The sequence below is a fragment of the Tripterygium wilfordii genome, chromosome 13 (assembly GCF_013401445.1).
Source record: "Tripterygium wilfordii isolate XIE 37 chromosome 13, ASM1340144v1, whole genome shotgun sequence".
In the NCBI taxonomy this organism is placed as follows: domain Eukaryota; kingdom Viridiplantae; phylum Streptophyta; class Magnoliopsida; order Celastrales; family Celastraceae; genus Tripterygium; species Tripterygium wilfordii.
The window spans coordinates 16,033,595-16,049,687 of record NC_052244.1 but is presented as its reverse complement, the minus strand read 5'-3'; the positions used below and the strand labels follow the sequence as shown (position 1 = coordinate 16,049,687).

Sequence of the window (16,093 nt, the reverse complement as noted above, 5' to 3'; positions counted from 1 at the left end):
CAGCGTAGACATATTGCCAATGAATTTACAGTCCGTTGGCATTTACAGTCCGTTGGCATTTACCGTCCGTCCCCATTAACCGCCCGGGCAAACTTCAACAGTTTGTGGTAGGATACAACAGTTGTTATTGCAGAAGTAGGTATCAATCCTGAGCATACCCAGATAAGGTGTGAGCTCAGAAATTACAGACTGGGTGTTGGCAAGTTTTCTTTACAGACCCAGTACAAGTAATGTCAGTTTGTTGTCAACAGCATGATCAAGTGAGAATTGCTGGAAAATCCCGCATGAGTAGCATTATAATAAGAAACCCCACTACTCCAGGCGGCAAGCAAGCATTGCTGTTGTGTATCCATCCTATATCAGATGAATCCATGGCGGGTTCTCAAATGGAGTGTGGTAATGCTGGTGAGCTTATGACTGTTTCTGGTGGCAAATGAGGTTCTGATGGCAAGTCTGTAGAAGATGTACCATTTCCAGAGCCTACAAAAATAGTGATTAAAAGCTAAGAGCTCCTGACCATCTATCTGACATAAAACTTCTTGACTGCAATATTATTGAAAAGCTAATCTGAAGAGAATGTATGATTCACAGTGAACCAGAAACCCTAAACACAGTTTTTTGGCTTACCAGGATTAGAAGGATTGGAGAAATTCGTGTCAGTTCTGTTACCGAGGGGAGGCAGAGCAGCTGGAGTACAGAGTAGGCACAATTGCATTAGAAATTTTGATTAATTGTGATTAATCACAAATCAGCATAATTAACCTAATTTAATCATTCCAATTGCGTATATTTACGTATATTCCAGATTCGTCTGAATTAAGATGTTGATACTCCCACATAAACCAAGATTGAAGCAAGAAGCGATTGAAGATTCAAGAATTATTCGAGAAAGCGAAATCCAACCTGATGAGCAAAGTGAATCGAGAGACTCGGTGGTCGCCAAACTCGCGTTCCTCAGCGAACGGACCAAAGGGAGGGAGAGCACTCTAGATTCGTTCAATGGAAACCCTAGGACCATAGGCTGCTTGAGAAGGTATCAGAGACAGTTCTCGGCGCCGGCGTCGGTGGAAGAGACAAATGCGTCACAGCACTTGGATGGGGCAGTGGATGCAAAGTTGTTCGGCGGTGCAGATACGTAAGGCAGGCACGGCGAGAACGAGATGAATTCGTTGCTGCAACCTTCTTGCCCTGGCGGTGGTGGTGCCGATGATTGTGCTGCGGTGTTGACGTACAAGAGAGCGACGGTGGAGGCAAGAAGTAGATAAATCGCGATAGCAGAAGCCATACTCACGGCGTAGAGAGAGAGAGATTCTCTTTGGTCGGTTCTGGGTTTGTTAGGCGGTTCTAGTAACAGGTGGGGATGACAATGGCGGGAAGCAGACTTGAGTCCTTAAACTTACCTTTTTGCCCTTCAATATGGACGTGATCTACTGTCATTAAAAGTAAACGGTCTGTTTAAGTTTAAGAGAATGATAGATAGAAGGGGGTTAATAGAATTTGTGTTCACTAAAAGATTACAGGTGTTACAATTTCGTCATTGAAAGTCAAATTGTACCAATTTAATTACCTAAAATTTTCCAAATTTAATTTGTTATAATTTGATCACCCGGGTAGAATTTGCCCAATTTGATGATGATGATGGCAAGCTGATCGTTAATGTAATTGATTACATAGTGGATGTGTACAAAATAAAATCTTGAGGAAACCATGTTTACCAAAATCAAATCTTCTCTGTGCTCCTCGGTGAATTGAACAACCGGCTTTTATGGGAAGAAATATGCACTGTTACCTTCTCTTGCAGTCTGATTTGCATTCCTTAACCGATCCTTGCCATTCCAAAATTGCCCTTATTGTCCCATTTAAGTTGAAGCTATCTACGAAGAAAGCATTCCTAAATGAACATTACTCAAGGAGTCATGGAATGTGAAGGCATAATGAACATTTTTCTTACACTCAAATGTAACAAATAATTCATAGTAAGTGGTTTATCTTACACGAATAATCACTCAATGTGACATTCCCGGAAGATATAGCAAAACCCTAAACGAATAATTCAACAAACCTATGGACTACGTAAACAGCAATGTAGAATCCATGTCAGTCCCCATATATGTCCTAATCAAACAATCTCAAACTACTTGAAAATTGCAAATCCAAACGCAAGTAGCAGAAAAGCCAGTGAAGTGCTGGGAGAGGGAAAAGCAGCTGATGTTGGGCTTAGAGCCGGGCTGCTACCTGTTACCAGTAGTTGTGGTTGGGGTTCCAGTATCGGTTGTCCGGGATGGCGGTGTGAGGAATGGGGTTGTGTCCGATTCTGGTGGTAAAGTTGATGAAGTTGGTTTAGGAACAGCAGAAGCTGCTCTTAAAAAAACAATTTTCTGTATCAGGGCTCTAAAGCGGTAAAAAACAGTCTATTGTACTACTAAGGTCTAAATCACACTACCTGTTGGACTAAGAGATGTAGAAGCTCTAGGGGAGAGATTTGGGCCTAGCGCGATTGGACCTTGAGCTGGAATTGGTGCACCAGAGGCTGCAAATGAAAGAGAAATTCTGTGTAACACTTTGATTAACATTGTAAACAAACATAACTAGTATATAAATGCTTTTGAGTGTTACCTTTGCATTGGACAGGATCTCCGGGCATGTTACAAGCGTGAGGAAGAGAGAGCCAAGGTTATGTGGATTGGAATCTGGAAAGGAACACTTCCAGTAACAATGAGGCAAAAGCACTCAAGCAGTCCATGCCACCACTTGTGAGGGACCCAAGTGCACTGCAACAATCCAAAGTTGGTGATGTACCATTAGCAGTGCTGTTTGTAATAAAATTCATGCAAGGAGTCAAGGCAGACAGCACAGAAGGCAAGCATGGTGTATTGATTTGGCCGTAAACTGGCATCATCAAGGCCACCAAAGCCACGGTCAGAATCGAAACCAGGCGCGGAGAAGGCGCCAATGACTCCATTGGAATTTTGCTTGTGAGATGACATTGAAGAGCTTGAATTTTGTTGGTGAAAGAAAGAACAGATGATTGGCTTTTGAGGATTGGTGTTGTAGGAAGGAGAAGGGGGAGGGAATTTACAGATGGAGAGGTTTTGATGGGAGAAGTGGAGATGTTGATTTTGTAGTTGGTGTTGAAGCTCAACTAACTTAACGAACTTTAATGAAACAGGGAACCTGTGTTGAACAAGTGTGATATTTTGTGGGTCCTGTTTTGACTTCATTTGATGCTTCATCAGTGTCCGCTGCTGATTGGGCATCTCAATACTGTAGAAAGGATGATTGGCCACCTATACAAGTCAGATTTTCTCATGTTAATAAAAACCAAACATACATTGGTGCATTTTTGTGCAACTTCTCACAAGTCAGATGTTCTCTTCTGTCAATGAAAAACCAAATACATATTGGTCCATTTTTGTACTTCTTCTCAAATGGGCTTTTCTTTCTACATTTATTTCTTAAATGGGCTTTTTCGGATATTATATACTATGTAATCCAAGCTACCCACACCAAATTATCATTATCTATCTTGGACAGAGTTTGAGACATTTACTTGTTTCCCTAAAGGCTAAAACTGCATCTGGAAATAACTTTAGAAGCTAACTTTTTTTCTGTATTTGAAAATTAGCTCCTGGATACTGGATAATTAGTTCTAAAAATATCTTTGAACGTTCATGTTTACAATCTATTAAACTAATAAACATCCAACACTACGTCTATTTAGATCATCTTCACATATGCTTCCCAACAACATTCTCACATTCCATGAATGTCAGATTATAGCAATGTCATTTCCATCCAATCCTGTAACATAGGTAGTGGAACCCATAGAGACCCCACCCAACCCAGGTTGAACTCAAATGTTATGAGAGGACAGCATGTACAACATCAAAATCTAGCCAAGTCCTGCCCAGAAAATTATTCAGTCTTTCCTAGTTCTAGTTCTTGACGTCAGTAGCCCCAATTATGCACAAAAATGAAAAAACTATTGATATCACATCGCCTACCCCAATCTTCTTCCAATTTTTTTTCTTCTTATTTTTCACGGCTGTAGATGTCTATCAAGTTGGCCACAATCCCACTCATCACAGCCAGCAAATTGTTCAGGGTCTGCCTTAGTTTATTGAGGTCATTAGCCGCAATTATGCGCCTCACTTTAATGGTTGAAGATAACAAATTCTTGCATTTGCCCCCATCTTCTTCCTTTTTCCTAATTTTTTGGCAGTCAAGGATGGCTGCCAAATTAATTATTGATAATTACTTAGGGGTTTAGGTGAACTAATTGCATTCCTTAAGGCCACCTATTACTCCAAAGCTAACTTGCACACAAAGTCAGCTTTCTATATTTAAGGGCAATATGAACATGAGCATTGCAATTACAGTATCTAGATTGAAAATTGTAGAAATGATGCATGAGACTTGGTAAGTAATGCCTTAAAATGCCACGTTACTAGGCAGGTTTAGTATAATTGTAAAGGCTTACCTCACGTTGGCCTTTCTTGATCACCAAACGCTACTTAAATTGGAAATTACCAAAACGATTGATCATTCAACAAGTCTATATAAACTCCAATGCCCAGTATACCAAAAGCTCTCAGGTGAAAACAACTTGAGTACATCTTCACCGGATATTACTAATATATTCAAGGAGTAATTGTCACACTATCCATGGCATCAAAATTGATCAAAATTGGCCTAACCTTGGGACTTGTGACCATGCTCTGGGCAGGGGCCATGGCTCAGTCGAGCTGCACCAGTGTGCTCATTGGGATGGCACCATGCCTAAATTTTGTGACAGGAAGCTCCCCAACCCCAACTGCTTCATGCTGCTCTCAACTTGCTAGTGTGGTTCAGTCACAACCACAGTGCCTTTGTATGATACTAAATGGTGGTGGTCAATCACTTGGAGTTACTCTAAACGAGACCCTTGCTTTGGCGCTTCCCGGTGCTTGCAACGTCCAGACACCACCTGTTAGCAAATGTGATGGTAAGACCAAATACATATATCATTTATAGCGGTATCTTTGTGCTTATAATTCGAGAACAAACATAGGCGTCACAGGTTCTTTTATACTGTCAGGATAAGATTGCAAATATCTATCTCCTTCCCAAAACCTAGTAGAGGTGGCAGGAGCCTCATCCACAATTTGTCGCTTAAAAAAAATTATAGATACAATTTAGAATTTGATGCTTCAATTCATGGACAGCTGCTAATGGACCTGCATCATCTCCTTTTGGTTCTCCAGTGGGTTCTCCAGAAGGGTCACCAGGTGACTCTACGGAGCCAAGTGGCTCAGATACAACAGGAGGTACATGTTAATATGGAATGTACAGCTACAAGCTTCCATTTCATTCTTACAACATAACCTATTTGTTGCAATTTTCTTAGCTTTTTAACATATAGAATGTATGAATATGAACATATTCTGTCCTATTTATGTATGGCTAATTGGCTATGTAGGGTCCAAGACGATAACCGGAACTTCTGGTGGGAACATCATAAAAATGCCTCTTCAGCTTGTCGTTGGGTTCCTGTTTGTGGCTTCACTTGCTTCATTCAGCAGCTTCTGAGTTATGTCTGAAGTGTTTCTAAGCTTGTCTTATTTATACCTATTTAAGATTGTGTTTGTGTGTTGCTTGTTTAAGTTTGATGACTCTCTATATAAGTTTGTATGGAATGCTTAATTCCAGTGATACATATACTTTCTGGTTGATGTTTCTATAGACGATTGATCGATATAGTAAGACTTGTCAATCGTCATATTACTATAACAAAAAGCTTTTTGGCTTCTCGTTTGCTCGGTGAATTGCAGCAAAATGAAACCTCTCTTCTCTATAATGTTAATTTATGAACATAATTAGCACTGTCTGTCTCTAAGCAAAATATAATCAGCACATATTGGTGAACATTACATTGATCATCCCATGTATAGTTTCTATAAATCAAGACAATCAACAATTTCCATTAATCTATAGTTTGCTTCATAGAGATATTCTGTCATTATTACGTACCAGTAATATCAAATTGGGAGGCAGTCACCATGAACGATCAACATTGCAGCATTTACAGCTCATCCTCTAACAGTTGGGGCAAGATCCTCATCAATTCAATCCCTCACTTTGTTTCGAATTCTCAGACGAGGAAGGCCATCTTTTTCCAATTGAATGCCCTAACCTGATCTGATTTCGCTCACAAGAAACAGACCGACATCAGTCAAAGAGTCAAATTGATAGGACTGCGAATGAACACTGGAATGCATGTCAGACTCACCGACAAGATAGAGTTGCGCACTTGAGCTGGAACATGGCAAGACTCGTCTATTGGAGAGTCTCTGGCAGCTCGATTAGCAGTGACTGAAGCAAACAATAGGGGAATTTCTCAAATCATGCAGGATGGGGACTCACTGATCTAGTGATCTCCATAGCCGCACAGCTGCAATCAACAAACCCCAAATTGGTGACTAATCGGGGATTACAAGCTTAGTTCCGTCTGTGGGCTTACAAAGTGTTAGCCCATGAAAGACCCAATCAAAATGGGCCACAACCTATAAGTGGGCTTAGAACTGTGTGTTAGGAACTTAGGATGTAAAATCACTCCTATGCTGAAAGGGTGAAAGCACATTAGAGGGCTGAGGGCACAGTTTTGTTGGGTTTGGAAGGCTTGGTCAAGTTGACTTTTTTTTTGGTAACCAAGAACGATACTATATAAATTTACATTTTGAACATTCGATATGAACCTAAATGATGCCTCGTGCTCCCATAAGTTTTTCACCTGACAACAAGTATGAACCTAAATGACAATTCATGCTCCAAAAGTGTCTACGTGACCACAAGAATATTGTCCTTAGTGTGAATCGAACTCAAGATCTCCCGAATCCATATGATTTAATCCCAAAGAGACGTAATCGACTTCACGAACACTCTTGTATGACCAAACCATGTATTCTCCTTCAATTCTCAGATTCTTTAAAGGGAAAAGGTAAAAGGCCAGTCTTAGGAAAGTTAAGGAGTCAGAGACACGTTATGCTTTCTTCTAAGATCAAATTTCTAAAACCCTGTTATTCCAAACTGAACCAACCTGCAGACACTACAAGTTGGTCACCAGCATTACCGACTTAACAGTAAACAACTCTCCTGTCTTTAAGCTTGTTCATTAGACAAACCGTTAATCAGTAAAAGTAGGTCACCTGCATAACCAATTTCTTCATTCATTCTTCTAATTATATAAACAGTCCCTGCTCTCCCCACACAACAATCAAATCGATCTCTCAACATTTCTTCATACGAAATTCAGCATTCAAAGATCATTTCCAGCAGCAATCATGGCAGCACAAGCAAGAATGGCACTGATCCTGGTTGTGGTTACCATGATGTGGGCAGGGGCTGTGGCTCAGTCGTCCAGTTGTACTAATGTGTTGATCAGCATGTCGCCGTGCCTTAATTACATAACAGGGAACTCTTCAACTCCATCATCACAATGCTGTGCACAGCTCAGTAATGTCGTCAGCTCTTCGCCGCAGTGCTTGTGTGAAGTCCTTAAAGGTGGTGGATCGTCGCTTGGGATCAATGTCAACCAAACTCAGGCCCTGGCCTTGCCTGCAGCTTGCAATGTTCAGACTCCACCGATTAGCCAATGCGATGGTAAGAACATGTTAATCTATGAAAAATACAACGAAATTACGAGAGATGATGGTAAAAATAAAGAAAGCATCATAATTAATTATACTGATCTTCAACTTACTTGAGCTACCTGTGTATCTTGACAGCTGTTTCTCCTGCGGGAACACAAAGCACTCCAGGTACCCCTTCAGGTAAAAATTGGCTGATGAATTCAGCAATTAGAACTAGATAATTGCTTCTTATACCAATCTCTGGTTGTTGACCATGAACAAAGCCGATCATATTGTTCCTTATGTTGATGCAGATACCGGATCTAAGACCGTCCCAGCAACACAAGATGGCTCATCAGCTGGAAGCTCCATCAACCTATCAATCTCTCTCCTCTTCTTCCTCCTCTTAGCATCATATGGTTCAGTCTTCACAGACTACTGATTTTCAAATGTGACAGCATACCTCTCACCACTACACATAATAGGACATCCCTTTTTACATTTTGTTATTATTAGCGAGTTTGCTATCGGTTAGGGATCTAGTTTTGTATCATTGAAGAAACCACCGTTCTCTTCTCTTTCTCAATAAAAAGAATTATTCTGTTTTCCATACCAACTGAGAGCTTTTACAGGTGAAGGTCTAATAGCACTAATACTAAATTCAGCAGCAGCAGTAGTACTACTGATGATAACAATTCCAAATCAAAAAATACAAATTAGTGTGATGTAAATTCTCACAGCAAAATTGTATGTGCTTAGTTTCGCCCAACAGAAAATTGTCCTAAACTTTTCCTTATTTCCTAAATTTTTTAGAAAGCTTAGATCAAAGCACCATGAGAATAAATAAGAAAAAGCTTTAATCATAATGTAAGTAGATACTGCAAGAATCTGCTCTCCACAGGTCACTAAATCCTTTTACTTGGTTTGTGATAAATTTCATTACATGTGAACTCGATGGCAACCTATGTTGGATTCAGAAAATGCATGTACAACGATGACTTCCCCGGTTCCCCCACAATCTTACTTGATCTCCACTAGGATAAGCCTCAGTTTTCCTGAATGCAGAAGATTAAAAGGAGTTTGATCAGCAGACATCACAATACACCAATCCAAAGCAACGAACAGGAAAGTTTGCAGCAAAAAAAACATAAATCTCAGAAACAGCTCCAACAGACGGTCCTTCCCACAGTATTGACACCAATCTATGTCAAGTCAAAACAGCCCCTGATAAGAAAGATCCTATAATAAGCCTAAGGAAACTAAGCATTAATTAGCAGATCTAATCATTAGAAAAGCTAGGTTATCATGAACAGAGAATGAGGAGAAGACAAGGTGGAGACAATGAGTGGAACTGTTCAATTCAAAAAAAAATCCAATGACCACCGATTGATAAAATATGGAAAAACCCAAAATAGCACCACAAGATGTTGAAATTACCTATATTAATAATATATACATATCTCCTGTATCTCTAATATAGATTACATAAAATCACAAAATCGTATAATGACTCACTACTGTTCTATAAGTGTATTCAACATGCAGCGAAAAGTCACAAGCCAGTACAGCTGCATGAGGAATGCGAACAATTAAAGTGTCGGAACCAGACACCAACCTCAGTTTTCTTGAATTGCTCTCTCATTATGCTTCATATTAGATTCAGAATTTAACATTTTCCACCGAAGAAAAGACAATGACACAAGGAAGAACGGCAATGGGTCTGATCCTAGTTGTGCCTTCATACATAGCTAGTCAAGTTCACGTCTTTATGCTAAGACAGGAATACATGTATGCATATCAAGATACAGGCCAATAAATCCACAAAACCTAATTTAGGCTTAGCCGCTTAAAAAGCCAGAGAGAAGCTATGATAGATGCTCATACTAACTATGATCCAGAATCCAGTTTTGGGAAAATAATTACCATATATGCATATCAAGAAGTTTACAGACCAATAAATCGACAAAACATAATTTTGGCTTAGCCGCAGAGAGAAGGTATGATAGACGTTCATGCGGACTAGGATCCAGAATCCAGTTTTGAGAAAATAATTAAAAGGGGAAAAAAATGCAACCACAACCACGAGCGCTTGCATACACACTGAAGGAGAGCATTTCAATAATGGAAAATTAAAATAAATATCCTGCACAGCGCAAAAATGCATTAGTTGAAACTTCAAGCAAATAAAGAGAGAAAATATTACAATGCAAAAACGACAACAGTTAATTAGTAACGACTTTACCATTTCGGATAAACCAATAAAATTCCCAACAACCGTAACAAATTTGAAACTACATCTTATATGGAAATTGGAATTGACAATATCTGAAAGACTGAAACATACATACATAGGCTCTTGAAATCCCTGCCCCTCTCAAGAATGTGACCGTGACCGGACAAATTCTTCTAGTCTGTCCCAAACCTCCAGTGCTGCCGCCCTGTCCTGGTGTCTCTTATTTTTGCTTATCTGCACATGAAAAATGCACTTTTGCATTGAATACCAAACAATGAAAAAACGAAGCTAGAGCGGATGAGATGAGCATCGAGAAATAGCAATTTTGCATTCAAAATCATTAAACTAAGGTTAAAATATCAGAGAAGATTAAGAGGCAGTAGGAACTCACGGAAATTATTTTTACGTTCCACTGCTTCACGGTCTTAGCTGACTCCACGCTATCATCTTCAAACCGCATGAAAAAACCAATAACTGCATACAATTCAACATGTATATGCAGTTAGCCTAATTCAACATGAATAGCAGTTTATCTTCAAATTTCCACAAAGACAAAAATAGGTTAAATGATTACGCATAAGAAAATGCATGAATGGTAACAACCAACCAAACATAAGCTCTAATCCAAGTTTAATAGAAACCCAAGTACCCTACAAAACATGAAGAAAGCCTTACTTTTATTGAAAATCTCGACATGATCCTTGAAAGGCCACTCCTTGAATTGCCACTCTTTCCCCAACACAAAAACAGCCACCACCCTGTCCCAGTCGTCCGGTTTCAGAGCAGATGGCTTATCCCTGACCTCGTAGGCTTGCATCACCTTCTCTCTATCCCTACTAAACTTCTTCTGCACAGTGATGCAATCTGGCCTTGCCCCCTTCATCTGCTTCACCTTCACATCCGTGGGCACATAAACCCCATCTTCCAAGAACTCTTTCACATTGTAAATGGTAATCAGCGTCTGGAACGCACTGGGAACCAGAATTATAGGCACCCCCTCACCCATTTTTCCCACCTTCAACATCTTTGACTTAGGCCCCGAATCGTAACCCATCTCATCCGAAAACCCTAAGCCCCTCTCATCCGCCCCCATCAACCGATTCTTCGCCACCAAACCGTCCTTCCTCTGCTGCGACTCAATTCGTTGCCTCTCTTCCTCTCGCTTCGTGGCCGTAACAAGTACACTATAGAAATCCCTGTGCTTGCACTCCAGTAAACTCTCCCTATCTTTCAACGGTCTCTCAATTCCCCTAATCATCGACATAAAGTCCAAATTTTCGAGCGTTCCATCAACCTCCATCGCCGCAACATCCACCATACCAGCATCAAGAAACGATTTATCTTTAGATTCAACAAATACGCGCTCATCGGCACGATACTCACTATTATTGATGATGGGGATAGGGTTTTGAGGAAGCGGGAACTCAATAGCGTCGGAGGAAGACACCTTTCCGGTAAGGTAGTCGAGTAGGGGTTTCCGATCGGGGAGGGTGACAGTGGGGACGCGATTCGCACGGGCGTTCTGGATGTAGTCGACATGTTTGAGATGAGGGTCCTTGATGTAAAAGACGAGGGTCTCGAGAGTGTAGAGGTTGCCCTGCTTGGAACGATAAGCAGTCTCGACGGAGCAAGGGAAGGTGTATTCGTTCCCGAAGCGGAACTCGTCGTTGACGCGCACAATCTTGTCGAGCTCGCCGCAGATTGTGTACTCCCGGAGTGCCGAAAGAGGGTCCATAGGATTCACAGTAGGGTTTTGAGAAAAAGGTGATCGAAGGCTGAGCTTTGACGTACCTTCTTCGGGGGTGACATACGAATACGATAGCTGATGACACCAGTCTCTGTTTTCCTTTTGTATTTTTTTCCCCTTTTCTTGTTTTTCTTGTTTCCAATAAAGTTCAACCCTCTAATAACCAATTTTACATCCAGATTCAGATGATCTTTCAAGAAATAATTGCATAATTTTTGTTTCATTACAAGAGAAATGAGGATAAAAAAAAAAATTAAAAACAACTGATGTTAAAAACTGTCTTCGGTCTTGAATGACATATCATGCTGGAGGTGTTGATGAGGATGGCTTGCACACGAGAACACATAAACTAAGGGGTCTGAGGATGAGCTCAAGTACTTCTCCGATGTTTAAATCACAGTGGACCCCTTCGATGCTCAAGCTAATAAACTATCAATTGAGAATGCTTGATCTTCAAAGCTCTTTCGCTCAAATAGTAAGTAACGTACAAGAGTGTAAAGTCATGGATTCGTTTAACTACCTATAGTGGGGTCCATTTTTTATGATTTAGATGATATGCAGTTTGGTATAATAGATCTATCTCTACAATCTTATGCGAATATTTACATGAAGGTGGATCATATCATGATTTATTTTGTAAGTGGAGTCGATCTCCTCTCCACTCTTAATTTCTCTATGGTTTTTCACCACTCTAGGTTACTGAGTATCCATGCTCAGTATTATACCGAGAGGGCATCTCGATATGGCCGAGATGCTCTTTCCTTAGCTATTGTGTATCATGGTGACTCTTCGAATGTGTTCTCCACGATTGGCGTTCTCAGTTTTACCTTGATAGGTGACCGAATCCTAGTTTTATGTGCCATGTGTCAAGATCTCAGTGGAGATTATTTTGTTACTATCAAACATTTTGTTAAATAATTCATGAATCTGGAATTAGTCCAACTTTTTTATTAAAGAAAAATTACAAAGTTGTGGACATAATTGACAGAACAAATACAACAATCATGATCTTGAATCCTACATTTGAGGATCTGTGGAGAGAAGACTAAACATGACCATATCCCAAGCTCTTCCTTTCATTACAAAATACTTCCTCAAGACACCTTCCCTTGTGAATCCAGCCTTCTCCAGCACCTTTTGCGATCCAACGTTTTGTACATCAACCAGAGCTTCAACTCTTTCCAAATGTGGCCACTCACTGAATATAGTCTTGGCCACCATTTTCACTGCTTTTGTTGCAATCCCTTTGCCCCAATACTTGGATGCCAAACCATACCCAATTTCAGCTCTGCATTCATCAGAACCCGAATTCGGTGTCACGAAAACATACCCAATTGGTCGTGTGCCAAGACAGATTGCCCTGAACCATGGATGTGGTAGAATTGATTTTGTGATGTATTTTATGGCATCTTCTTTGCTTGTGAATGGTTCCCAAGTACAGAAATGAGCCACCTTGTCATCAGTAGCCCAGACCATGAAGTCATCGATGTCAGAGAGCTCCAAAGGTCGAAGAGAGAGATCTGAGATATTCATATCCTCCATTGTTGAAGTTTCGAACTTAAAACAAAAGATTAGTATATATGTTGAAGTTGTTAAGTCAACTTTGGAATACACGAGTCAAATGTGGTATTACTTGGAGTTGGGAGCAAGGAAGTTCTGTAGCAAGAGCCGCCATGGTTGAACAATTCAATGAAAACAACTAGGAAAGTTCGTGAAATCATTTATAATTGGGTGTGCATGTTGGACTTGGTCTTGTTTGAATGGGTCCAAGGGAATGCTGTTGCAAGTCCTTAAAAATTGGTCCACGAGCAGATTTTCTTGGATCAAAGTAGTTGGCAAGCAAATCCACATAATCCTCCACTAACCAGATTATGTGGAACAACCACTTGGGCTCTATGATTATAAATGGAGCCCCCTTCCCAGATGAAAAGGCAGATTTTTTAATATACCTGCGTAAACTCTCTCTTACTTACAGTCTTCATTCATAATTCCTGTGTTATTGAGTCCAAGTTTTTGTTCCAAAATTCTGAGTTTGAGAGTATGTTCTTATATTGGTTCGATTGTGCCATCAGTATTGAAGTGTCGCTTCTTGTGGCTGTGGAGCGTTGTATCTTGGGAAGTGATTGTCCAAAATTCTGAGTTTGAGAGTATGTTCTTATATTGGTTCGATTGTGCCACCAGTATTGATTGTCCAAAATTCTGAGTTTGAGAGTATGTTCTTATATTGGTTCGATTGTGCCACCAGTATTGAAGTGTCGCTTCTTGTGGCTGTGGAGCGTTGTATATTGGGAAGTGATTGTCCAAAATTCTGAGTTTGAGAGTATGTTCTTATATTGGTTCGATTGTGCCACCAATATTGAAGTGTCGCTTCTTGTGGCTGTGGAGCGTTGTATCTTGGGAAGTGATTGTCCAAAATTCTGAGTTTGAGAGTATGTTCTTATATTGGTTCGATTGTGCCACCAGTATTGATTGTCCAAAATTCTGAGTTTGAGAGTATGTTCTTATATTGGTTCGATTGTGCCACCAGTATTGAAGTGTCGCTTCTTGTGGCTGTGGAGCGTTGTATATTGGGAAGTGATTGTCCAAAATTCTGAGTTTGAGAGTATGTTCTTATATTGGTTCGATTGTGCCACCAATATTGAAGTGTCGCTTCTTGTGGCTGTGGAGCGTTGTATCTTGGGAAGTGATTGTCCAAAATTCTGAGTTTGAGAGTATGTTCTTATATTGGTTCGATTGTGCCACCAGTATTGAAGTGTCGCTTCTTGTGGCTGTGGAGCGTTGTATCTTGGGAAGTGATTGTCCGAAGGCAGGAGCAAATTCACTTTAAGGAGATTCAATCATGTTGTAAATCCACACCCCTATACACACCAACAATATTGCCGCTTTGGGTTGTCCGGTTCCCGTGGATACATCGGGCCCGCACGGCTTTGTTTTTCCTTAGGCCCGAGCAGGTGGGCTAGGCCCAACCAACCCAAACCTAGGAAAAGGCCTTGTTATGTGTTAGGGTGGACTTTGTAGCCTTATAAATAAGACTTTAAGTCCCACATCTTTCGATGTGGGACAACAAATCATACCGTACCTCGCTCGTTCTTCTTTTTCTATTCTTATCAAATCATCCGATCTCGTTTCATCAACTGGTTAGGCTTTCTTGTGTTATATACTTGGTTTGATTCATTGTATGACATGACTGTTTGATCCAATTTGTTATTAAAGTGGCATTGTTTATGTTAACTATAAAATTGAAACACGAAACCTTAATTTGTCTTGTTGATCGTGCATGTATTCAATTGTATTTCAAAGTTGTGTATGCTTTTGAAATCATCTATTAAACTAAAGTTAGTCACACGTGTATGATTTAAATACACTAATCATTTGTATGTTTATAATCAGAATATAATTTTTAGTTTGTGCGTGCAATTAAATTGTAAAACGGTTTATAATTTTTTGTTTATGCAAGATTGTTTAATTACAATTTAATATGTATGTCACGTGTCCATATCAAGTTTCAAGATAATAAGATTGATTTTTAATTTAACATAAGTATTTTGATAAACTATATCAGTAGTATAATTCCAACAGTGCATAGCCTGAAATTCATCAGTTTTTGGCTGTTTTGATGGACTCATCCAGAGTAACTCTTCGTCCATTCAAGCTCTCCGACGTCGATGACTTCCTGAAATGGGCTAGCGATGACAGAGTGACTCGCTACTTGAGAAGGAACACCATCACCAGCCAAGAAGAAGCACTGGCATACCTTGAAAAAGTCGCGATCCCTCACCCCTGGCGTCGGTCCATTTGTGTAGACGATCGTTCAATCGGATACATCTCGATCAAGCCGGAATCTGGTGAGGAAGATAAGTGTAGAGCGCATGTTGGGTATGCATTGGCGACAGAATATTGGGGGCAGGGGATAGCGACACTGGCATTGAAGATGGCTGTGTCAAAGGTGTTCGACGAAATGCCTGGCTTGGTGAGGCTTCAGGCTTTAGTGGTGGTAGAGAACAAGGGGGTCTCAGCGGGTGCTTGAGAAGGTTGGGTTTGCAAAGGAAGGAAGGTTGAGGAAATATGGGTATTGTAAAGGTGAAATCAGAGGCATGATTGTCTACAGTCTCTTAGCAACTGATCAGGTTATTTAAATGATAATTATTGATATTAAATTTGTTGTGTAAAAACTGTTGTTGATGGGCTATACCTATTGGGCTCTCCATGACAATGGGCATCAGAAATTGGGCCTTGTAAATGAGTCAAAGTATCATGATCGGATGATCATGAGGCCCATGATTCGAAGCCCATAATGTTTATCATGTTCTTTTGTGATCGGGGGAGGACCAGTGCCAGTGGTGCCACCAAATAGTTGGAAATTTTTGTACAATTCATAAATGTATAGTATTTAGTATGACTGATTTAACGGTAAATTTTTAAATTCAGTATGAAAAAGGCATGGAGCTTTCAAACCATCAGATAAAAATTCAAAACATTCGATTTTCGATAGCGATGAATTTAATT

The 16,093-nt window shown here is 40.1% G+C and overlaps 5 protein-coding genes and 2 pseudogenes across 6 annotated transcripts; 3 read left to right on the top strand and 4 right to left on the bottom strand.

Moving 5' to 3' along the window:
* Positions 1-46: 46 nt before the first annotated feature.
* On the bottom strand, positions 47-1,053 carry LOC120013311 (non-specific lipid transfer protein GPI-anchored 25-like). Its single transcript, XM_038865076.1, has 3 exons — positions 904-1,053; positions 628-687; positions 47-480 (listed from the first exon to the last, which is right to left on the bottom strand). Exons 1-3 carry the CDS (start codon positions 1,016-1,018, stop codon positions 383-385), a joined length of 273 nt encoding a protein of 90 aa, XP_038721004.1. The 5' UTR covers positions 1,019-1,053; the 3' UTR covers positions 47-382.
* Positions 1,054-1,924: 871 nt separating this feature from the next.
* Positions 1,925-4,834, bottom strand: LOC120011817 (annotated as a pseudogene).
* LOC120011818 (non-specific lipid transfer protein GPI-anchored 19-like) lies at positions 4,481-5,350 on the top strand. The gene is made up of 2 exons (XM_038862941.1): positions 4,481-4,984; positions 5,205-5,350. The coding sequence occupies exons 1-2, from the start codon at positions 4,666-4,668 to the stop codon at positions 5,315-5,317; spliced, it is 432 nt and encodes a 143-aa protein (XP_038718869.1). The 5' UTR covers positions 4,481-4,665; the 3' UTR covers positions 5,318-5,350.
* Positions 5,351-6,968: 1,618 nt separating this feature from the next.
* On the top strand, positions 6,969-8,223 carry LOC120012755 (non-specific lipid transfer protein GPI-anchored 19-like). Its single transcript, XM_038864225.1, has 3 exons — positions 6,969-7,638; positions 7,764-7,808; positions 7,922-8,223. Exons 1-3 carry the CDS (start codon positions 7,320-7,322, stop codon positions 8,047-8,049), a joined length of 492 nt encoding a protein of 163 aa, XP_038720153.1. The 5' UTR covers positions 6,969-7,319; the 3' UTR covers positions 8,050-8,223.
* Positions 8,224-8,412: 189 nt separating this feature from the next.
* Positions 8,413-11,728, bottom strand: LOC120012750 (protein CDC73 homolog). 2 transcript variants are annotated; one of them, XM_038864221.1, is made up of 4 exons: positions 10,516-11,728; positions 10,232-10,314; positions 9,952-10,074; positions 8,413-8,662 (listed from the first exon to the last, which is right to left on the bottom strand). In XM_038864221.1, the coding sequence occupies exons 1-3, from the start codon at positions 11,573-11,575 to the stop codon at positions 9,982-9,984; spliced, it is 1,236 nt and encodes a 411-aa protein (XP_038720149.1). In that variant the 5' UTR covers positions 11,576-11,728; the 3' UTR covers positions 8,413-8,662; positions 9,952-9,981. The 2 variants fall into 2 exon arrangements, with proteins under 2 accessions (XP_038720149.1, XP_038720148.1); XM_038864220.1 differs by having other exon boundaries at positions 9,956-10,074; positions 10,516-11,727.
* Positions 11,729-12,505: 777 nt separating this feature from the next.
* On the bottom strand, positions 12,506-13,203 carry LOC120012753 (uncharacterized N-acetyltransferase p20-like). Its single transcript, XM_038864223.1, has one exon. The coding sequence runs from the start codon at positions 13,127-13,129 to the stop codon at positions 12,605-12,607; it is 525 nt and encodes a 174-aa protein (XP_038720151.1). The 5' UTR covers positions 13,130-13,203; the 3' UTR covers positions 12,506-12,604.
* A 1,434-nt stretch (positions 13,204-14,637) lies between these two features.
* On the top strand, positions 14,638-16,033 carry LOC120012754 (annotated as a pseudogene).
* Positions 16,034-16,093: the final 60 nt, after the last annotated feature.

Excerpts from the sequence above, each read along its gene's own strand:
- LOC120013311 (XM_038865076.1), bottom strand. The coding sequence starts at position 1,018 with ATGGTCCTAGGGTTTCCATTGAACGAATCTAGAGTGCTCTCCCTCCCT. Across the intron at positions 688-903 it reads CGATTCACTTTGCTCATCAG|CTGCTCTGCCTCCCCTCGGT; the intron begins GTTGGATTTCGC and ends TCTGTACTCCAG. Across the intron at positions 481-627 it reads CTCCAATCCTTCTAATCCTG|GCTCTGGAAATGGTACATCT; the intron begins GTAAGCCAAAAA and ends CTATTTTTGTAG.
- LOC120011818 (XM_038862941.1), top strand. The coding sequence starts at position 4,666 with ATGGCATCAAAATTGATCAAAATTGGCCTAACCTTGGGACTTGTGACC. Across the intron at positions 4,985-5,204 it reads ACCTGTTAGCAAATGTGATG|CTGCTAATGGACCTGCATCA; the intron begins GTAAGACCAAAT and ends ATTCATGGACAG.
- LOC120012755 (XM_038864225.1), top strand. The coding sequence starts at position 7,320 with ATGGCAGCACAAGCAAGAATGGCACTGATCCTGGTTGTGGTTACCATG. Across the intron at positions 7,639-7,763 it reads ACCGATTAGCCAATGCGATG|CTGTTTCTCCTGCGGGAACA; the intron begins GTAAGAACATGT and ends GTATCTTGACAG. Across the intron at positions 7,809-7,921 it reads CACTCCAGGTACCCCTTCAG|ATACCGGATCTAAGACCGTC; the intron begins GTAAAAATTGGC and ends ATGTTGATGCAG.
- LOC120012750 (XM_038864221.1), bottom strand. The coding sequence starts at position 11,575 with ATGGACCCTCTTTCGGCACTCCGGGAGTACACAATCTGCGGCGAGCTC. Across the intron at positions 10,315-10,515 it reads TGTCGAGATTTTCAATAAAA|TTATTGGTTTTTTCATGCGG; the intron begins GTAAGGCTTTCT and ends AATTGTATGCAG. Across the intron at positions 10,075-10,231 it reads GGAACGTAAAAATAATTTCC|ATAAGCAAAAATAAGAGACA; the intron begins GTGAGTTCCTAC and ends TTTCATGTGCAG.
- LOC120012753 (XM_038864223.1), bottom strand. The coding sequence starts at position 13,129 with ATGGAGGATATGAATATCTCAGATCTCTCTCTTCGACCTTTGGAGCTC.